Source organism: Callithrix jacchus, chromosome 6 (assembly GCF_049354715.1).
Source record: "Callithrix jacchus isolate 240 chromosome 6, calJac240_pri, whole genome shotgun sequence".
NCBI lineage: Eukaryota > Metazoa > Chordata > Mammalia > Primates > Cebidae > Callithrix > Callithrix jacchus.
In genome coordinates, this window is record NC_133507.1 from 140,250,257 (window position 1) to 140,274,402 (window position 24,146).

At 38.5% G+C, this 24,146-nt stretch overlaps 1 protein-coding gene across 35 annotated transcripts in view; it reads right to left on the bottom strand.

Annotated features, from left to right (window-relative positions):
- The window catches only part of USP37 (ubiquitin specific peptidase 37), a 109,149-nt gene that overhangs the window by 47,465 nt on the left and 37,538 nt on the right, over positions 1-24,146 (bottom strand). For all 35 annotated transcript variants that reach the window (XM_078328534.1, XM_078328531.1, XM_078328552.1 and 32 more), the window contains 2 exons: positions 23,860-23,944; positions 10,048-10,209 (listed from right to left, as the gene is read on the bottom strand). In XM_078328534.1, the coding sequence (XP_078184660.1) occupies positions 10,048-10,209; positions 23,860-23,944 (247 nt within the window). The remainder of the gene's footprint in view (positions 1-10,047; positions 10,210-23,859; positions 23,945-24,146) is intronic.

Sequence of the window (24,146 nt, forward strand, 5' to 3'; positions counted from 1 at the left end):
GAGTGCAGTGGTGCAATCTCGGCTTACTTCAACTTCCATCTACCAGGTTCAAGCAATTCTCCTGCCTCAGTCTCCTGAGTAGCTGGGATTACAAGCATGCACCACCATGCCTGGCTAATTTTTTCTCTTTTTAGTAGAGGTTTCACATTGGTCAGGTGGGTCTTGAACTCCCGACCTCAGTGATCTACCTGCCTCAGCCTCCCAAAGCGCTGGGATTACAGGCGTAAGCCACTGCACCCAGCCTATATTTTTAATAGAGACGGGGTTTCCCCATGTTGTCCAGGCTGGTCTTGAACTCCTGACCTCAAGTAATCTACCTGCCTTGGCCTCCTAAAGTGCTGGGATTACAGGCTTGAGTCACCTCACCTGACCTAGCCTTATTTTTAATAGAATGTCCCTCATACTGGGTTTGCCATTTCCTCATGATGAGATTCAGCCCAAACTGGAAGAGCACATGAGCAAACAGTGATACCATGTCATTCTTTATTTTTTTTTTTAAGAGCTTGTTTGGATGTTCTAACATGGAAGTGTAGCTACTGGTATACCCTTGACGGAAGACTGGTCCTCCTCTATTGATGATGGTCATCCTCTTCGACTGGGTGCACAGCTTTGGGAGGGATGCACATGGAGTGATGAGGGATGAAGGGGCTATCTGCCTAGCCAGTCAGATCAGTCAAATCAACCCTGGTAATCAATGGTGTGACAGATGTCGCAGCCAGATCACCCTCACATCCAATTCTTTTTTTTTTTTTTGAGAGAGGGTCTCATTCTGTTGCCCAGGCTGGAGTGCAGTGGCACAATCTTGGCTCCCTGCAGCCCCAGCCTCCCCAGGCTCAGAGGATCCTGCCAACTCGGCATCCTGAGTAGCTGGGACTATAAACGGGTACTACCACGCCAGGCTAATTTTGTATTTTTTTGAAGAGACAGAGTTTCATCATGTCACCCCAGGCTGGTTTTGAACTCTGGGGCTCAAGCAATCTGCCTGCCTCAGCCTCCCAAAGTGCTGGGATTACAGGTGTGAGCCACAATGTCTTGTGGACACTCTATCCTTCTAAGGGCATCACATCCAGGAATATGTGATATTCCTGTGTTGCCCATGGGTGATGTCAATTTTGAGTACCCAAGAGAACTACTGCATCTGCTTCTGCCTATGAGGAAATATGAGAGTCTGAATTACCTTCCTACTGTAAACAATAAACAAATTAACAAAACAGAGAAAATAGCTATTTTCAGATACTAGACAACAGGCAGCACAAAACAGCGATCCATAAGAGAGGGAAAATAAATGTTATGAGCCCTACTATTACCCAGGTTTTCTGTCTGGAGGCAATTTGTGAACTGCAATTCAGAGAGCAGTCAAACAGAGCCCAGACATCTGACCAAGTTGAGCTGAGACAAACGAGTTTGAGAAGCTGAGGTTGCTGAGATTTCTGGGACAGAGTACTTAAAAGGTGGGAACTGAGCAAAGGAAAAGCTCCAGAAACCTGCATAGCAATCTGCTTGAGTACTTGGCTGAATACCAACCCATGTATGCAGAGTGAAACTTAAGTCTTCTTGACACTAAACAAGAAGAACTTCAAGGAAAAGAATGTTTACTGTGGAGTTATTGGCCAAACAATTCCCAGAATTCATGCAGGGACTAAAATTCCACCCGTTTGAATCTCTACCAGTCAGCGTGGAGAGACCTAGATGAATTCACAGAGTGTTAACAGAGACCCCAAAGGAACTATGCTTTAGGAAAAAGAACAAATTAGCCTTAAAGGATACTCTATATTCAACCAAAAAGAACTCAGGCCGATCGAACAACTGAGAAAGAAAGAAAATGAAAAAAAGAACTTAAATAGGAGTCTCAAAATAATCAAAACCACCGCAAATAAGGATGTTAAAACAACTATTTAAAATATGCTCTATATGATCAAGAATGCAAAGGAGATCATAAACATAATGGGAGAAGTGGAAGATCTCTTAAAGACCCAAATTAAACTTCTAGAGATGAAAACCACAGTATTTAAAATGAAAATTTCACTTGATGGGATTAGTAGCATATGAGACACTATAGAAGGAAATAAGAGTGAACTTGAAAACACAGCAACAGAAGGGATTCCCCCGACCTGTGGGACAATGCCAAATACACTATCAAAAATAACTGGAATCCAGAGGGAAGAGTCAGGGAAAAAAAAAAAAACAAAATCCTGAAAAATCAACAGATAAAAACATTCGAAATCTGATCTAGAAACCCACAGATTCAAGAAGTTCAACAAATCCCAAGTGAGATAAACACAAATCAAAATGAAGCCCATCAAAATAAAACTGCTAAAAGTTAGCAATAAAGAGAAAATCTTGAAAAGCAGTCAGAGAAAAACTGTCACAGAGCCTTCAGGGAAGAAGATTAAATCACTTACAAGGGCAGAAGAATAAGACTGGCATCAGATTTCTGAAAAGCAAATACAAAGCAAGGTAACAGTAAAATAGCATTTTAAGAAACCCAAGGAAAAAAAAGCAAGACCCAAGGATTTTATATCCAGCCAAACTATTTTTCAAGTATCCAAGCTAGAGAAAAATTTTTGAATATGCAAGAACTAAGGAAACAAAGTACATAATTGTAGAGTTAAGACTAAAACAAGATTAAGACCATAGGCTTCTAGTCAGAAATTATATGAAAAGATACCTTTAAAATACTGAAAGAAACACACTACGAAATTAGAGTTCTATACGAGCTAGATTTCTAGATCCAATGGAAATATATTTTAAAAGCGAAATCCTTTTTCTGACAAACAAAATCTGCAAAATCTGAGAATACTTGCTGCCAGGAGACATGCACTGTAAGAATTCTTAATGTTAAAGCAACATTCTTCACGCAGAAGGAAAAATGATATCAGATAAAAACTGGGATCCACACAAAAGAATAAAGAGCACTTAAAACAATAAATCATCTGGGAAAATACAAAATACATTTCTGTCTCATCTTTCAATTTCTTTAAATACTACTAAATTGTTTAAAGTAAAAACACCACCACCAAATAATACACTTCAAACAGGTAACTACATGGTATGTGAATTTTATCTCAGTAAAGCTATAAAAAAGTCCTAACTATGTATTGTGGGATGTATGACATACATAGAAGTAAAACACATGACAATAGTATGAATGATGCAGGGAGCACGGCAATAATGGAGATAAAATGAACACAAAGGAAAAAAGAAAAGAGAAAAAAGTAACCAAGGTTAGATGGAACAAATAGAAAACAATTAGCAAGATGGCAGACTTCAACTAAGCTTTATCCATGATTGTGAAAAATGTTAATGGTCTAAATATTGCAACTATCAATTTAGACTGGATGATCTAATCATAAAAAATGTGGAGAGGCCGGGCACGGTGGTTCACACCTGTAATCCTAGCACTTTGGGAGGCCAAGGTGGGTGAATCACCTGAGGTCAGGAGTTCAAGACCAGCCTGGCCATCATGGTGAAACCCCATCTTAAAAAATAAATAAATAATTAAGTAAAAAAAATTTTTTTTTAATGTGGAGAAACCACTAATATAAGACAGAGTAGACTTCAGAAAAATATTATCATGGATAAAAAGGGGTATTTCATAATAATAGAGAGGTCAATTCATTAAGAAGACTTAACTAATACAATCCTAAATGTGTATGCACCAAAAACAAAGCTATAAAATACATTATGTAAAAACTGCCCAAACTGGAAGGTAAAATAATACAGGCTTCTGGCCTAATATACACACTTCTGACCTAAGTTCTACTTTATTGGGTCTCAGAACTGCAGCCCCTGATTTCTTATTGTTTCCATTAAATAATCTCTCCTTTCCTTTATTATAAAACTTTAAAAAAAAATTACTGTTCTAAGCCTATTTCTCGTATGCAGCATAGAGTTTGGTTTTGCTTTATGAGACAGTTTTAGACTTTTTATATTGCTATTAACCCGTTTGATAAATTTTTAAAGCCATCTAGCCTGTCCATTCTATTAGTTTAGAGACAAGGTCTTGCTCTGTCACTCAGGCTGGAGTGCAGTGGTACAATCACAGCTCACTGTAACTTTGAACTCCTGGGCTCAAGCGATCCTCCAGCCTCAGCCTCCCCAATAGCTGGGATAAAAGATGTATACCACCATGTTGGGCTAATTTTTTACTTTGGTTTTATTATTTGTAGAGACTATGTTGCCCAGGCTGGTCTTCAACTCCTAGCCTCAAGTGATCTCCCATTTTGGCCTCCCCAAGCACTAGGATTACAGATGTGGGCCACTGTGCTTGAACTAGCCTGTCCATTTTATCGTATTTTTTAATTTTTGTAGAGACAGGGCCTTACTATGTTACCCAGGCTGGTCTTGAACACTCAGCCTCAAGTGATCCTTCCAACTTGGCCTCTCAAAATGTTGGGCTTACAGGAGTAAGCCATTGAACCAAGCCCATTCATTTTAAATAGTAACCTTTGACTCACACCTATTACTTATGAAACAGTCAACTACATAATTCTATTTTCTTCCTTCTCTCTCTTCTCTCATTTTCTTTTAGTTGCAATCTTACTACTTTATCAGAAAAAAAAAATTGGGGGGAGACAGTGTCTCATTTTGTCACTCAAGCTAGAGTGCAATGGTATGGCCATCGTTCACTGTGGCCTCAATCTCCCAGGCTCAAGCAATCCTCCCACCTCAGCTTCCCAAGCAGCTGGGACTACAGGTGTGCACAACTACACTCAGCTAAATTTTTTTGTATTTTTTTTGCAGCAATGTGGCTTCGCTGTGTTTCCCAGGCTGGTCTTGAACTCCTGAGCTCAAGTGATCTGCCTGCCTCAGCCTCCCAAAATGCTGGGATTACAGGTGTTAGCCATCATGCCCAGCTGACATAATGTTTACATACCATTCTTTTATATGTATTTTCGTCACTGTTTCTCTTAGATCTATAACAGAATATAAGAAATTTTCATCATTTACATTTTGTCGATGTTTCTCCAGTTACTCTTAGATGCACGAACCTCATTCTGTATAGAATCCTCAGGAAGAATAAATGTCTATACAGTATTCCAAGTTCTTATACTTCCAAACTTTTTTTCTCTAGCTTACATATTTGACATTTTGGCTTGGCATAAAAATTTTTTTCATGCCTCCTTTCATCAAATTTCTTGAAAATGATGTGTTATCCTGCTTTGCATGATGATTTTACCAAGTCTGATGCCAGTCTATTTCTCTTGCCCTTGTTAAATATCTTATCTTTTTGATTAAGGAACTGAGGATTTTTCATTGTCTCTAAAGTCTAATAGTTGTACTAAAATATGTCTTTATTATTCTAAGTCAATTTTCCAGACACCTGGAAAGCTCTTTCAGTATATAGATTCAAAGCTTATTTCAGGGAGATTTTCTTGGATTATAGTTGTTTTGTTTGTTTTGAGACAAGGTCTCGCTCTCTGTCACCCAGGCTGAAGTACAGTGGAACGACTATGACTCACTGCAGCCTTGACCTCCTGGGCTCAAGCAATCCTTCTGCCTCAGTCCCCTGAGTAGCTGGGACATAGGCGCACACCAAGCCCAGCTAATTTTTGTACTTTTTATAGATGGGGTTTTGCTTTGTTGCCCAGGTTGGTCTCGAATTCCTGGGCTCAAGTAGTCTACCCACCTTGGCCTTCCAAAGTGCTGGTTTTATTTTGAGACGGAGTTTCGCTCTTGTTGCCCAGGCTGGAATGCAATGGTGCAATCTTGGCTCACCGCAACCTCAGCCTCCTGAGTAGCTGGAATTATGAGCACGTGCCACCATGCCCAGCTAATTTTTATTTTTAGTAGAGACGGGGTTTCACCATGTTGACCAGGATGGTCTCGATCTCTTGACCTCGTGATCCACCCGCCTCGGCCTCCCAAAGTGCTGGGATTACAGGCATGAGCCACCGCGCCCGGCCCAGTGCTGGTCTTATAGGCACAAGTCAGCATGCCTGGCTAGATTACAGTTTGCTTTTTTTCCTTTTCAAGATGGAGTCTCACTCTGTCTTCCAGGCTGGAGTGCAGTGGCACAATCTCAACTCATTGCAACCTCCGCCTCCCAGGCCCAAGCGATTCTCCTGCCTCAGCCTCCCGAGTAACTGAGACTATAGGCTTGCGCCACCATGCCTGGCTAATTTTTGTATTTTTAGTAGAGACAGGGTTTCACCATATTGGTCAGGCTGGTCTTTAACTCCTGACCTCGTGATCCGCCTGCCTTGCCTCCCAAAGTGCTGGGATTACAGGTGTGAGCCACCGTGACTGGCCCAGATCATAGCTTTTAACACTACTTCTGTCTCAGTGATTTGATTGCCTTCTTCTAGGACTCTCATTATATGTAATACGGGGATATTCTTTGCTTTTTTTCTAATTCAACTACTTTCTGGCTTTTTATACTTTTTTTTTTTTCATGTTTTTTTGTTTTGTTTTGTTTCCCAGCTTTCCTTTTTAAAGCCCATTATTAAATTTTCACTTGAAATTATTTTCACTTGGGTAACTTTAATTTAAAACTTCATTTTCAATATATTTTTCTTCTCCATTTTTTCTGAGTTCAAGCATTTATCATTTCATTTCTTCTTGCTTGTCCACTGTGATTCTTAGTTTGAATTCCTTTTTGAAACAGGAGTTTTGCTTCACTCTGTTGCCCAGGTTGAAGTGCAGTGACATGATCTCGCCTGACTTTAACCTCAGCCTCCCAGGTTCAAGCGATTCTCCTGCCTCAGGCTTTCAAATAATTGCGATTACAAGCATCTGCCACCACATCCGGCTAATTTTTTTATATTTTTAGTAGAGATGGGGTTTCACCATGTTAGTCAGGCTGGCTCTGAGTTCCTGACCTCAAGTGATCCACCCGCCTTGGCCTCCCAAAGTGCTACGTTTTACAGGCATGAGCCACAGCGCCTGAATTCTTTATTCATGTTACTTTTTCATACCATCAGGTGCTTCTTTCAGGATATTTAATTCTTTTTATTTATTTATTTTTTCAAGATGAAGTCTCACTGTTGTCATCTCGGCTCACCGCAACCTCCACCTCCCAGGTTCAAGCGATACTCCTTCCTCCGCCACCCAAGTACCTGGGATTACAAGCATGTGCCACCATGCCCAGCTAATTTTTGTATTTTTAGTAGAGATAGGGTTTCACCATGTTGGCCAGGCTGGTCTCAAACTCTTCACCCCAAGTGATTCGCCAACCTCAGCCTCCCAAAGTGCTTGGATTATAGGTGTGAGCCACTGTGCCTGGTCTTATTCTATTTAGCATCTACTCACTATAAACAATTTACTTCATGGTTTTTTCTAGGGGGCAGAATTTTCACTGGCTGAAATATTTTGATTAGTGTTTCTGTTTTTTTTCTTTTTGAGATGGAGTCTCAACCCTGTCACCCAGGCTGGAGTGCAATGGCACGACCTTGGCTCACTGCAACCTCCGCCTCCTGGGTTCAAGCAATTCTCCTGCCTCAGCCTCCTAAGTAGCTGGCATTACAGGAATGCACCACCACTCCCAGCTAAGTTTTGTATTTTTAGTAAAGATTGGGTTTTCCCATGTTGGTCAGGCTAGTCTTGAACTCCTGAACTTGTGATCCATCTGCCTCGGCCTCCCAAAGTGCTGGGATTACAGGGGTGAGCCACTGTGCCCCACCGTGTTTTTTTCTTACAGTCATTTTTTAATGGAAGTGGACTGCTTTTTTATATTCCTTTTCATTTTGTGAATAGGGCTTAAGTGAAGCAGTTAGTTCAGTGAAGTATAGTTTCTTTTCTTTTTTTTTTTAAGTGTCTTTAATGGATGAGGATGATGGTGGTGAAGGAAAGAGAAAAAGAGAGGTTGGCATGCTTTCATTTGACACAATTCTTAATTTTCTTCTCTTGCTTCTAAATCAAGTTTCCAGACTTGGCTAATTCTCCCCTATAAGTAATGATTCTTTTAGGCTGTTACTTCTGGTACCACTGACATTCAAACCTCTTCCCTATAACTAGTTTTGTAAACTGCCAAGATCCAGATTATTTTGCTACTTATTACAGGATTTTCTCTTTCTGGGAGTGATTTTCTTCAGTGCTTCATCCAAGTCCTCTACTCCTGTAAATTATTTTTCATGGAATCCCTTAAGCCTCCTGTCCCTAACTCTCAGCAACCATAGGCTTAAGCAGCAGAAAATGGGAACACTGCAGGAATTTGGTTTGCTTCTCTATTTAAGAAGGTAACTTAAAGGTGGAGGTATTGTCTCCTAGCAATGCTGAAGCATAGACTATGGGTGCTTTTCTTTGTACTCCTCATTAATTTTATGTTTTTTGGAGGATTTGTGAGGAACACCGCAATTAGGCAGCCGTTGTTATCCTTTAGACATGGTAGTTTTCTACTCAGTTGTTGTTGTTTTTAAAGGAGTCCTGAGTCCTGAGTACTTACACGGCTTGACATATTATATTCTAATTCCTGGAAGAAGTCTAAAAAGAGGAAAGATGTATTTGTAGAGATGGGTATAGGTACTATACAGAAATGAAATAAACACTGGAGGAGCCTAGAACACCAAGGGTGGCAACTCACAAGGCTGTCAAAAGAGTCTCAAGGAGGTGAACAGCAGTAACTATAAGTAAACTATAAAATATACAAGAGAAGGCAATAGGAAAATGAAACAAATAAGATGAGGGTAGACAGAATCAAAGACCCAGATGAAGAATGGTCACAAAATGGGATAGATAAAACCAATATAAAATGTTGTCTGGTTAGGAGACAGTAAGACAACCGATGTAGAACAATTCGAGTGAAGAAAAAAGGAAATTAAGCATTTGACTGGAAAGCAAACATTATAGAAGACTAGAAATGATAAAGATTAGAGAAAACAACAGGTAAGCAGAGAGGAGAGTGAACTGTTTCCACTGCAAATTTTGTGATGTTTTCTGCTAATATATGAAGCATATAAACTACTATGAATAAGCCATTTGGCAAATACCATTTATTCAAGTAAACTGGTAAGTTTAAAGCTGGTATAAAAGCAGTACTTAGAGTGAGATTAAAAACAAATAAGTTGGTAGGTTATGAGAGAGCAGTTTAAAAAAAATAATTAAAAATTTCAAACTGCCTTCCTTAGTCTTAATCCTTAACAATTTTACTTCCAATAATTTATCCTATAGAAAAGTTTCAACAAGCATTAAAAACATACATGTGTATAACAATGTTCATTCTAGCTGGATTATATTCGGAAAAAAGGGAAACCTAAACGTACATTTATATGGTTGAAAGTTCTCTATTAATATACAAGGGTGTCAAGATTAATGTGCAGTGGAAAAGGTAACAGAGAAGCAATATAGCATAGTGATTAAGAATGTAATCAGAGCCCAACTATCTGGATTTACTACTGTACTACTGACTATATCACTTTGAGCAAGTTAATTAACTTTGGTAAGCTTTACTTTATTCATAAAAGCAGATTTTTAATGTATCTATCTCAAAGACTTGTTGCAAGAATTTTAAAGAAAAAAAAATCAATTTAAACACTTAGCACACAGTATCCGGCACATAATAAACACTTTAGGTAACAGAGCTACTGGCCAGGCACAGTGGTTCATGCTAGTAATCCCAGCACTTTGGGAGGCTGAGGTGAGAGGATTGTTTGAGGCCAGGAGTTCTACCAACCTGCAACATGGTGAGATCCCATTTCTATTTAAAAAAAAAAAAAAGTTAAAAAAGTAAAAAGACAGCTATTATAATTACTACAGGTATTATACTATGATCTCATTTTGTGTTTAATAAATATATAACCATGAAGAAACTAGGGAAGATATACAAAAAATGTTGAAAGTATCTCAGCAGTAGAATAAAGAGTACTGGGTTGAAAAATACACATTTCTGCTTTAAAATGAATATTATATATATTTCAAAGTTCTAAAATTGTTTGGAGAACAGATAATGGAGCTAACATTACTTATGGATATAATAAATCTTTAATAAGTGATCTAATTTAGAAATATTTTAGAACTTTAATGTAATTCCTTTAATCATGTTTTACACCAAAGCTCACTTCTAGTGAATCGCTTTATAAAAAAGAAACTAAAATAAAAGAACTGACATACCCCTGCAGTTGCTGCTGTTGGTGAGAGGAAAGGGGCACTCTTGGTTTATTCCAGCCAGTGTAATCTTGGTTACACCTCAGTTTCTTAACAGAAAGAGGAGCTGGCTGAGGAAGAAATCCCAAACTTCTTTTGGCGGAGGGAGTTTGGCTTGAAACATTAGTCCTATAAAAAAGCATAAATAATGAAGATGCAAAATAAATGTTTGAATACTACGATTTTCCCCAAATAGATTAAGAAAAGTCAATGTTTAGGGGAAAAAAAATCTTGAATTTAGGGAAATATCAGTAATAATGATCACTTAAGGGAAAACTCTACAAATGTAAACTAGCAAATCTGTTGCTACACAGTTGAAGAGGGTCATAATACAGAACATATTTAACCTACAACCAAAATAATGCAAGTTAATGGCTTGAAAAAACAATATATAATGTTTCACTGTTACCCATTTTGTGGATATTACATTAGTTTACCTAGTCTTGAACAGATTTACAGTATGCATTTTCTACTGTTACAAATAACACAACAAACAGGTCGGGTGCAATGGCTCACGAGGTCGCAAGTTCGAGACCAGCCTGACCAACACAGAGAAACCCCGTCTCTACTAAAAATACAAAATTAACCTGGCATGGTGGTGCACGCCTGTAATCCCAGCTACTTGGGAGGCTGAGACAGAAGAATCACTTGAACCAGGGAGTCGTAGGTTGCAGTGAGCCAAGATTGCACCACTGTACTCCAGCCTGGTGACAGAGCGAGACTCTGTCTCAAAAAAAAAAGATTTACTTTTCTATAAGGCAAACCAATTGCTCCCAAATTATTTATTGTTTGTCTAGACGATATGTTAGTGGCTGTTTGTTTCTTCACTGAAAAAAAATTTGTATGCCAGACACAGTGGCTTATGCCTGTAATCCTAACGCTTTGGAAAGGTAAAGCAGGAGGATCAGGAGTTTGAGACCAGCCTGGTCAACATATCAAAATGCTGTCTCTATTATTTTAAAATTAATGCTGGATGAGGTGGCTTACACCTGTAATCGAAGCACTCTGAGAGACTGAGGTGGCATATCACCCGAGGTCAGGAGTTTGAGAACAGCCTGGCCAATATGGAGAAACCCTATCTCTATTAAAAATACCCAAATTAGCTGGGCTTGGTGGCGCACACCTGTAGTCCCAGCTACTTGTGAGGCTGAGGCAGGAGAATTGCTTGAACTTGGCAGGCGGAGGCTGCAGTGAGCTTACATTGAACCACTGCACTCCAGCCTGGGAAACTGAGAGAGACACCACCATCTCAAAAAAAGTAAAAAAGTGGTAGTTTTCTACTCAGTTGTTAATTGAAAATTAAAAATAAATTGTGAACTGAAAATTAAAAATAAATTGTGAAATAGAACACTCATATGGGAAAAGTGCATAAAAATCAAATGTGGAGCATAATAGATTTTCATAAAACACACACTTTTATAAACAACCTTATGGTGTCTAAACCCCCAAGTTCCCCTTCCAATTACAACTCCGTATTCCTCTAACCTAAAAGTTAGCATTATCTAATACCACACCTGGCCAGGTGTGGTGGCTCATACCTGTAATCCCAGCACTTTGGGAGGCTGAGGTGGGGAGTTTGAGACCGGCCTGAGCAACATGGAGAAACCCCATCTCTGCTAAATCTACAAAATTAGCTGGGCCTGGTGGTGCATGCCTGTAATCCCAGCTACTTGGGAGGCTGGGGCAGGAGAATCACTTGAACCTAGGAGGCGGAGGTTGTGGTGAGCCAAGATCATGCCATTGCACTCCAGCCTGGGCAACAAGAGCAAAAGCCCGTTTCAAAAGAAAAAAAAATACTTTATCCCTTCCTACAAACCCCTAAATACTGTACTTTGGATAATATGTGATGTATGTTTTCATCTTATTGTTTTCAACTTTTCTGCATCTTTATATTGTAGTTGTTTCTCTTTTACATAGCATATACATTTTCTTCTTGCATTAAATCCTGTATATCTCTTTAACTGAAATATTTAGTATATTTATATTCATATAAATTTTATATAAATTTAGTATATTTATATCAGCAATGTCAGTACTGATTTGGGTTATTCCTTGAATTTTATGATGCATTTACTATTTGTTCTACATGTTCTATTTTCCTTTTTCTCTCCTTTATGCCTTCACTTAGAATGTTTGACTATTTATTTCATTGTCTCCCTTCTGTTAGTCTGGAAATAACATAGGCTTTTAGTTTTTTTACAGACGGTATCATTCTGTCACCTGGCTGGAGTGCAATGGCACAGTCAGCTCACTGTAGCCCTTAACTCCAGGGCTCAAGCACTCCTCTCACCTAAAATTCCCAAATAACTGGAACTATAGGCAAGCACCATCATGTCTGGCTAATTTTTATATTTTTTTTGTAGAGATGGGTCCTGCTATGTTGACCAGGCTTGTCTCAAACTTCTGGATTCAAGTGATTCTCTCACCTGCCCCCTTCTCAAGTGCTAGGATTACAGGCATGAGCCAATCATGCTCAGTCTGGACATTTAATGGATGTCCTAAAAATTAATTATACATTAGAAATAAAATCAGCTTTACTGAAGATAGTTGACATACAATAAAAGGCACACATTTGGCCGAGCGCGGTGGCTCAAGCCTGTAATCCCAGCACTTTGGGAGGCCGAGGTGGGTGGATCATGAGGTCAAGAGATCGAGACCATCCTGGTCAACATGGTGAAACCCTGTCTCTACTAAAAATGCAAAAAATTAGCTGGGCATGGTGGCATGTGCCTGTAATCCCAGCTACTCAGGAGTCTGAGGCAGGAGAACTGCCTGAACCCAGGAGACAGAGGTCGCAGTGAGCCGAGTTCGTGCCATTGCACTCCAGCCTGGGTAACAAGAGTGAAACTCCGTCTCAAAAATAAATAAAAAAATAAATAAATAAATGCACACATTTAAAGTGTATAAATTCTGACATATATACACTTATGAAATCATCAACAGAATTAAGATAGTGAACATATCTATTATCCCCAAAGGTAACCTAGTGCCCATCTGTATCCCTCCCTCCCACTCTTCTCTGCCTGTGACCTTGTCTCTAATGACCAGGAAACTATTAATCTGTTTCCTGTCACCATAGATTACATTTTCTAAAATTTCACATAAATGGAATCATACAATATGCACTTTCTTATGAGGTCTTTCACTAAGCCTAATTATTCTGAGATTCATCCACTCTGCTACATGTATAAACAGTTCATCCTTTCTATTGCTAGGTAGCATTCCACTGTATGAAAATACCACAAATTTGTTTAACCACGTATTTCTTCTTTTGAAATAGTCTTTTTTATTTTACTTTATTTTTTGAGATAGGGTTTCATTCTGTTGCCCAGGCTGGAGTGCAGTGGTGCGATTATAGCTCACTGCAGCCTCCACCTCCCAGGCTCAAAAGATCTCCCACCTCAGCCTCTTAAGCAGCTGGGACCACAGATGCGCACCACTATGCCCTGCTATTTTTTTTTTATTATTGCATTTTTGGTAGAGACGAGGTTTTACCACGTTGCACAGGCTGATCTTGAACTCCGGAGCTCAAGCTATCCACCCACCTCAGCCTCCCAAAGTGCTGGGATTACAGGCGTGAGTCACTGCACCTCATCTGAAACAGTTTTAGATTTATAAAAAAGTTGCAAAATAGTACAGAATGGCTTTCACCAGCTACTCCTACTATCAGAATCTTATATAACCACAGTACAATGACCAAAACCAGGAAATTAACAATGATATGATACCATTAACTAGTAACCTGTACATGTTATTCAAATTTCATCAGTGTTTTCACTAAAGTCCTTCTACTGGCCCAGGATGCCACAGTGCAAGTGGTTGTCATGTTTCTTTACTCTTACAATCCTCAATTTCTTCTTTTTTAAATGGTTTTGACCATTTTGAAGAGTAATGGTCAGGTATTTTATTTCTGAATAAATTTTAAAAACCACTTTAAATTTCATTTAAATTTAAATAAATAAATTTTTAAAACTACGTTAAATTTCATATGGAACCAGAAAAGAACCTGTATAGCCAAGACAATCCTAAGCAAAAAGAACAAAGCTGGAGGCATCATGCTACCTGACTTCAAACTGTACTACAAGGCTACAGTAACCAAAATAGCATGGTACTGGTTATCAAAACAGATACATACACCAATGGAACAGAACAGAAGCCTCAGAAATAACACCACACATCTACTACCATCTGATCTTCCAAAAACAAGCAATGGGGAAAGGATTCCCTATTTAATAAATGGTGCTGGGAAAACTGCTAGCCATATGCAGAAAACAGAAACTGAACCTCTTTCTTACACGTTATACAAAAATTAACTCAAGATGGATTAAAGACTTAAACATAAAACCTAAAATCATAAAAGCCATAGAAGAAAGCCTAAACGATACCATTCAGGGCATAGGCATGGGAAAGACTCATGTTCATGACTAAAATACCAAAAGCAATTGCAACAAAAGCCAAAATTGACAAATAGGATCTAATTAAACTAAAGAGCTTTTGTACAGCAAAAGAAACTATTGTCAGAGTGAACAGGCAACCTACAGAATGCGAGAAAATTTTTGCAATCTATCTATCTGACAAAGGTCTAATATGCACAGTCTACAAGGAACTTAAATGTACAAGAAAAGCCAAAAAATCCCATCCAAAAGTGGGTGAAGGATATGAACAGACACTTCTCAAAAGAAGACATTTATGCAGCCAACAAGCATGTGGGAAAAAAAGCTCATCATCACTGGGCATTAAAGAAATACAAATCAAAACCAGAATGACATACCATCTCACGCCAGTTAGAATGGCGATCATTAAAAACTTAGGAAACAACAGATGCTGGTGAGGATGTGGAGAAATATATATGAACACTTTTACACTGTTGGTGGGAGTATAAATTAGTTCAACCATTGTGGAAGATGGTATGGCGATTCCTCAAGGATCTAGAACCAAAAATACCACTTGACCCAGCAATCCCATTACTGGGTATATACCCAAAGGATTATAAATCATTCCACTACAAAGACACATGCACACGTATGTTTATTGCAGCACTATTTACAATAATAAAGACTTGGAACCAACACAAATGCCCATCAATGACAGACGGGATAAAGAAAATGTGGCACATATACACCATGAAATACTATGCAGTCATAAAAAAGAATGAGTCCATGTCCTTTGCAGGAACATGGATGAAGCTGGAAACCATCATTCTCAGCAAACTAACAGGAACCAGAAAACCAAACACTGCATGTTCTCACTCGTAAGTGGGAGTTGAACAATGAGAACACATGGACACAGGGAGGGGAATACCACATACCGGGGCCTGTCGGCGGGTGGGGAGCAAGGGGAGAGAGAGCATTAGGATGAATCCGTAATGCATGCAAGGATTAAAACCTAGATGACAGATTGATAGGGCAGCAAGCCACTATGGCACATGTAATACCTAGACAACAAACCTGCACATCCTGCACAGTTATCCCAGAACTTAAAGTAAAATAAAAAGATAAAAAATCAGGGTTGGCCCTAGGGGTGCTGTTACTTGGATGCGATCACTTCAAGGCCCCCACTAGTGGACTGAGCTAGGAAATATATGTATGTATGTATGTAACTTAAGACGTACAAATGCATATGTTAATTTTGAATCAATCTATACATGTATAAACATATATAAAACCTTGAGTTCACATTGATATCTCTGATTCCAATTGAACACCAAGAGTTCATACCAGCTTTCTTCCTTTCCTTCTTTCTTTCTCTGATGTTGCAAGCCTGGATCTCAGTATCTACAATGTTTACTTGTTCAATACAAGTATACATATGAGGTGGTTTCAAGATTGCTAACATTACACCCTCATGAAAAACAAATTACAAACTAGAGTACATTATTTGTGTACTCATGAATTTTTGATATATTGAAGTCTAATGTTAGCTGATTCTTTTACCTTTTCCTGGACAATAAAAGAAACTAGGAACAATTTAACTCCATTCATTTATTCTGTGTCTTCCTTCTTCCCTTCTGGTTTATGTGTTATTGTTGTCATTTAAACTCAATAAGATATTACTATTGTTTTGTATGAGTTTATCAAGATAGACAGTATTTATCAAGTTAGACAGCATATTAACTATTTTTTGTTGCTCTTCATCCTTCCTGAAGCTCCAACCTTTCATCTGAGTTATTTTTCCATCTGCCCAAAAACTATTCTTTAGCATTTCCTTTAGTACATATTTATGGGTGGACTTTGTTATTATTTTGTTTTGTATGATAGTGTTTATTTCACTTTTACTTCAAAACTATAGGATATTTTCACAGCAAATAAAATTCTAGGCTGGCAATTATTTCATTTCAGCTTACTGAAGTGCATGCCATCATGCTTGGCTACTTTTTTATTTTTTGTAGAGATTTAACCATGTTGCCCAGGCTGATCTCAATTATGTTATATGTGCTGAAAACACCACCCAAAAAGAATCTGTTTTTATATTTTTCATTTCTAGATTTTCTTTTTGATTTTTTCAAATTCTGTGACAACTTCATATTTTTAGGTTTCCTGCAGAAATTTCCTTTATTTCTTTTGATGTGTTACATATTGTTCTTTTATAATCACTGACTCATTAATTCCAAAATATGTGAAGTCCTGTGGTCCACTGCTGATCTAAACTATTTCTTCTACTAATTATTCACACTGACTAGTCTTCCTGCACGTCTGGACACTGAATAGTATTTAGTTAAATCTAAGATACAACCAATTATAAGACATACCATTTATTTCAGGTACTACTAAGAAAGAAAAACAATGCTAATAAAGTATATAACGATTTCTATAGCTTAGAATTTTTACTTCTTATTTGAAACTTTTTATGTAACTAGATATACATTTTTATTATGTTGCTCTTATGCGTAAAGGAAAATATAAGATAAAACTGGTTAAGGTATTTCTGATAACTCACATTCAGAATCTGAATCTTTTGAATCATTTTTCCCACTCAGGGTCATAGATTTTCAGTTTTTCCAAACAGTGCTGCTGCCTGTGCTACTAAAAACAGGTGATACTGTATTTCTTTTTTCTTTCTTTTTTTCCTCCAATTAATCCGAACAGTGTGGTGATCCTGCATTTCTTTTTTCTTTCCTCTGATGCTACATATCTAGATAGTGCCATACTATGCCTCTAGGAGTTTTCTTCCAAGCCAATGACATCTATTTGGCAAGGTCTAATGCTGAGGTTACCTTAATCTTACCAAAAGAAGCCCACAGATTTTTAGATCACAACTAGAATTTACTTCCTTTTCTTAAGTGGTCGTTTTAAATGGTCTGACTAAAAAATGCAGTTTTTCAGTAATATCACAAATGACAACCAAGTCTGGTCATGTGCAGGTAACGCCAACTATGTTACAACTGCTTCCTGGAAGAAATTTAAGATATAATATCTGATATACTTCCTACCTCAGCCTCCTGAGTAGCTGGGATTACAGGCATGTGCCATCATACCCGGCTAATATTTGTATTTTTAGTAGAAACGGGGTTTCACCATGTTGGCCAAGCTGTTCTCAAACTCCTGACCTCATGTAATCCACCTGCCTCGGCCTCCCAAAGTGGTGGAATTATAGGCATGAGCCACTGTTCCTGGCCAACCTCGTTTCTTTATAAATTACCCAGTCTCATGTATTTCCTTATCGCAATGCAAGAACTGACAAATACAGTAGGCTACTTTCAGATTTTGTCCCAACTGCTGAATTTGTAGTGTCATTTAATTTATTCCACTAACCCATTCCTTTCTTAATTTAGATCTAGAGATTGTAAATTAAAAAAAAGAATTTTACCACAAATTCTGGGATACTGTGCAGAATGTGCAGGTTTGTTACATAGGTATACATGTGTCATGGTGGTTTGCTGCACCTATCAACCCCTCATCTAGGTTTTAAGCCCTGTATGCATTAGGTATTTGTCCTAATAGTCTCCCTCCCTTGCCCCCCATACCCCAACAGGCCCTGATGTGTGATGTTCCCCTCCCCGTGTCCATGTGTTCTCATTCAATTCCCACTTAGGAGTGAAAATATGCATTGTTTGGTTTTCTGTTCCTGTGTTAGTTTGCTGAGTGATGGCTTCTAGCTTCAGCCATGTTCTGCAAAGGACATGAACTCATTCTTTTTTATGACTGCAATATTTGTGTTTTTGTTTTTTTTTTTCTCGCCGGTGTACCAGTGCAGGCTGCAATATTTGTTAATTTTTTCCCGCACCTAACAAGCCTGGATCCTACACTAATCTTTAATTTCATCTGTACCATAATCCGAGTAGTCCCCATATGTGCACAAGATTGTTTCCAAGTCTTTATTTTTATTTTTCCAGGAATTAGTGATTAATATTAACACAGCCCCTGTAATAATCACCATCACTTACCATTGTCTTTTCTATTTTTGAGACAAGGTCTTGCTCTGTTGCCCAGGCTGGAGTGCAGTGGCAATGATTATGGCTTACTGCACCCTCGAACTCCTGGGCTCAAGCGATTCTCCTACCTTAGCCTCCTGAGTAGCTGGGACTACAAGTGCATGCTACCACATGTGGCTAATTACTGTTATTTTTTGTAGAGACAGGGTCTCACCATGTTGCCAGGGCTGGTCTTGAACTCCTGGGCTCAAGCCATCTTCCTGCGTCAGCCTCCCAAAAGTGCTAGGATTTACAGGCGTGAATCACCACACCCCACCAACATTAAGTCTTAACATTAGGCCATTCATGTCATCTTCTTAAGCCTTCTTCAAAATTATTTTGGCTATTCTTAATAAGCTTACTCATAAGAAACAGAATTTAAGTCTGAACCCAGCACATTGGTTGATGCCTGTAAGCCCAGGACTTTGGGAGGAGTTTGAGATCAGTCTGGCCAACACAGAGAGACCCCATCTCTTAAGTTTTTTTTTTTTTTTTAAATTAGCCAAGCATGGTAGGACACACTTGTAGTCCCAGTTATTTGGCAGGCTGAGGCAGGAGGATTGCCTGAGCCCAGGAGTTAGAGTCTGCAATGAACTAGGACTGTGCCACTGTACTCCAGCCTAGGTGACAGAGGGAGGAAACTCCACCTAAAAAAAAAAAAGAGTTTAGATTCTTTTTTGGGGGGGAGGGGGAGTGTTCCATAAAAAGTACTTTATGAGACTTCAACTGGAACTACCTTAAATTTTTAAAATTAATTTGGAGATAAATTATATCCCTTAGCTTTGTTTACTTAGATCTTCCTTTATGTCCCTCACTAATCCTTTTCTTCATTAAAAAAATACATATTTTTTATTAGATTTATTTCTATCTATCTCACTGATTTTGTAGCTCCTATAAATAGTACAGGTTGCGCCTCCCAAAGTACTGGGATTACAGGCATGAGCCACCACGCCCAGACAGAAGGATGTTATTAATAACAGTGGTTACGTCTAAAAAGGGAAAATCAAAACTAGGAGTTAGGAAAGAAAAGATTTATGCCTTCTTTAATCTATACACCCTATGTCATTTGAATTTTCTACCACATGCACTTACTAGCTAAAGATAAAGTTTAAAAATACTTAGATTTTAAAATATGCTTTAAAATTGTTTTTGCTCACTAATTTTTCTTACTATTCCTTTCTTGTTCAGTCTTCTTCTTTCTGAATGAATTCTATCTTTGCACATCTAAAAAATAACATTCTTGGTCAGGTGCAGTGGCTCATGACTATAATCCTGGCACTTCGGGAGGTTGAGGCAGGTGAACTGCTTGAGCCCAGGAGTTTCAGACTAGCCTGGGCAACATGGTGAGACTCCATGTCTACCAAAAAAAAAAAAAAAAAAAAAAAAAAGCCAGGTGTGATGGCACACACCTGTAGTCCCAGCTACTTGGGGGGCTGTGGGCAGGAGGATCACCTGAGCCTAGGAGGTTGAGGCTGGAGTGATCCATGATTATGCCACTATACTCCACGTTGGGTGACAGGGTAAGACTCTGCCTCAAAAAATAAATAAAAATTGAATTGTCTATATTCTTGAAATATAATTTAGCAAGGTATAGAATTTTTTGATGTTGTCAACTCTGTTCATAATATCTATCTGCTTCCTATTTCAATACTGTTAATGTCAATTTCATTTCTCCTCTTTTACAGAGGATGTATCTTCTTTCTGGTAGCTTCCAAAATTTTATAATATAAATTTTTTTCTAAGTTTTAAGTTCAGGGGTACACGTACAGTTTTGTTACATAGGTAAATTTGTGGCGTGGGGGTTTGTTGTACAGATTATTTCATCACCCAGGTATTAAGCCTAATACTCATTAATTATTTTCCCCAATTCTCTCCCTCCTCCCACCCTCCACCCTCCAACAAGTCCCAGTGTGTGTTGTTCTCCTCTATATGTCCATATGTTGTCATCATTCAGCTCCCACTTACAAGTGAGAACATGCAGTATTTGGTTTTCTGTTACTGTGCTGGTTTGTTAAGGATAATGGCCTCCAGCTCCATCCATGTCCCTGCAAAGGACATAATCTTGTTCTTTTTTATGGCTACATAGTAGTCCATGGTATATATGTACCACATGTTCTTTATCCAGTCTGTTATTGATGAGCATTTAGGCTGATTCCATGTCTTTCCTATTGTGAATAGTGCTACAACGAACAACACACATGTTGTATCTTTATAATAGAGTGGTTTACATTCCTTTAGGTATATACCCAGTAATGGGATTGCTGGGTTGAATGGTATCTCCCTTTTTTTTTTTTGAGACAGAGTCTCACTCTGTCGCACAGGTTGGAGTGCAATGGCACGATCTTGCCTCACTGCAACCTTCGCCTCCCAGGTTCAAGCGATTCTCCTGCCTCAGCCTCCTGAGTAGCTGAGATTACAGGTACCCACCACCATGCCCGGCTAATTTTTTTCAATTTTTAGTAGAGATGGCATTTCACCATATTAGCCAGGCTGGTTTGAATGGTATTTCTGTCTTTAGGTTTTTGAAGAATGGCCACACTCTAATGTACACTCCTACCAACGGTGCATAAACATTCCTTTTTCTCCACAACTTCGCCACCATCTGTTATCTTTTCACGAAATGTGGATTTTTTAAAAAAGTATTTGTTCAGGCTGGGCACAGTGGCTCACTCCTGTAATCCCAGCACGTTGGGAGGCCAAGGCAGGCAGATTACAAGGTCAGGAGTTCAAGACCAGCCTGCCCAACATGATGAAAGCCCATCTCTACTTAAAAAAAAAAAGTATTTGTTCTCTGGTATTTTTTGAGACTTTTCAATGTGAGGACTTTCATCATTTTCATTTATTACTTTTTTGACAATTTCCTTGCCTTTATTTTCCTTAGTCTTTTCTTCTAGAATACTACTAAGACATGCAGGGTACACCAAGAAGCCCAACATAAGTCTCTTCATTTATTTTTACCGTCTCTTTTCCCTGCTATATTCCATGATCAGGAATTCTTGACAAGGACTTACTGGTTACTTCTGCCTGGCCGTCTACCCTGCATAGGACTTGAAGTGGTCTTAAGTCTGGCCCCATGCAGGTAACAGTAAACCAGAGGCTAATCATTGCTAGTCCCATTTTCATGTCTTTGTGCTCTACTCAGGGAGTACCAGGAAAGCAGCATATTTATGGTTCCAACCCCAAATACTTATACACAAGTGTTCCACTCTGGTTTACTAGCACAAAGAGCTGTTCTGGACACCTAGCTTCATGTGAGAAAACAAGTTCTAAGTTTTACATGTAGTTCCCAATCTCATGTCGGTTTGAAGTCCCAGCTATTGACACTTGGCTCTCATCTATGTTCTCTACATTCCTTATGGCTTTAGCCTTTGCTCACTATTAGTTTTCTCACTGATCTGAAATTTTCACCTTATCTTTCAGTGCAGCTTTGCACTAAAAAAATTTCTTTCCTCAATCACTCCTATATGGAAAGAATATGTGCATTCTATTATTTTGAGAAGAAATTTGTATTATAGTAAATCATTTGCAAACCAAATTTAGACTTTTTTAAAACTTAGATTTAAGATTCTTCTAATAAGCAGAAATACGTGAAAATTCCTCTCTTAAATTCGAATAACTTAGTTACCATTGCAATCTATAAAGTGCTTGAGAGATACCACCCAAGGCTGAATATACCTAAATATATCAAATTCTTTACCTTAATCATTTTATACAAATAACCAAAATGTTTTTTACACTTTGAATTAAATTCTATTAAGAAATAAAATATGACTTAATAGGTCATTATATAGCATCTCAACTGTAGACTAACATACCCTTACTTTTTTAAAAATTATACTTTAAGTTCAGAGATACATGTGCAGAACGCGTAGGCTTGTTACATAGGTTTTCACATGCCATGGTGGTTTGCTGCACCCATCAACCCATCATCTACATTAGGTATTTCTCCTAATGCTATCTCTCCCCTAGACCCCCACCCCCTGACAGGGGTGTGACGCTCGCCTCCCTGTGTCCATGTGTTCTCATTGTTCAACTCCCATTTATGAGTGAGAATGTGAGATGTTTGGTTTTCTGTTCCTGGGTTAGTCTGCTGAGAATGATGGTTTCCAGTTTCATCCATATCCCTGCAAAGGACATGAACTCATCCTTTTTTATGGCTGCATGGCATTCCATGGTGTGTATGTGCTACATTTTCTTTATCTAGTCTATCATTGCTGGGCATTTGCCATTTAAAACCATCACCCCCTCTGTGCTGCACTGCATTGACCTAACAAGTGCTTAGGAGGTATCTTATATATTTATATCCAATAAATGTAAAAAAAAAAAAAAAAGCTTATCTATAAAATCAGCTATTAAATATCCAATTAGCCTCTTCCAATATATTAATAAAAGACACTGATGTAATAGAGCTTTTGCTTTTTTAAGGGAAGTATCTTAATTTTTGGAAGGCAGCTTAACAAATAACACAACAGCAACAACAACAACAAAAATGCCTCAGAGGAGAAATCTCAGTATGTTCATCACATAGGATGGTAGAATATATATTGGTCTAGAATCTGATAACATTGCCAGTCACAACCTACGGCATCACTACAAAACTTCCCAGAGCCAGATTTAAGAGATACCCAGGCCGAGTGTCATGGCTCACATCTGTAATCCCAACACTTTAAGAGGCCAAGACAAGCAGACCACTTGAGGTCAGGAGTTCAAGACCAGCCTGGTCAACATGGTGCAACCCCGTGTCTCCAAAAAAATACAAAAATTAGCTTGGTGTGGTGACAGACACCTGTAATTCCAGCTATGTGGGAGGCTGAGGCAAAGCCACAGTAAGCTGAGATAGCACCACTGTACTCTTGCCAGGGTGATGGGACAAGACCTAGTCTCAAAAAAAAAAAAAAATTTCTGTAGAGACCAGGAGCAGTGGTTCAACACTTGTAACCCTAGCACTTTGGGAGGTCAAGGCGGGAGGACTGTTTGAAGTCTGGAAATTTGAGACCAGCCTGGGCAACACAGTGAGATCTTATCTCTCTGTTTCTTTTTTTTTTTTTTTTTCCCAGACAGAGACTTGTTCTGTCATCCAAGTTGGAATACAGTGGCACAATTACGGCTCTCTGCAGCCTTGGCCTCCCAGGGTCAAGTGATCCTTCTACCTAAGCCTCCCAAAGTGCTGGGATTACAGGTATGAACCACTGTGCTCAGCGCATTTCTAGAATACTTTCTAACTAACATGTCAGGATTCTATGATTCTCATCAACTTTGTTAAATTACTGCATTCATTTAAGAGGATAATACATAGCCTATCCCATCATTCAATATTCTGAAAAAGAGAGCTTCTAAGTTTTTCACAAGTCATATAACCAGTGCATTACCTGTCTAAGTTAGTGCCACTAGGACAGTATTCCTTGGATCCAGCTCTGCTACCATAAAAGGATGATGACTGCAAAGGTAAAAGCCCTATAAAACAAATGAACAAAGGAAAAACTTAATTCCTAAATCAACCATTCAAGTTTATTTACTAATAAAAAGTATACATTACTTCTGATTACATTTAACTCTTTGTTTCCTTTTCATCAAATATAGCAATACCTCATTTTATTGCTCTTGGCCTTAGTGTGCCTCACAGATGTTGTGTTTTTGTTTCTGTTTTGTTTTTAAA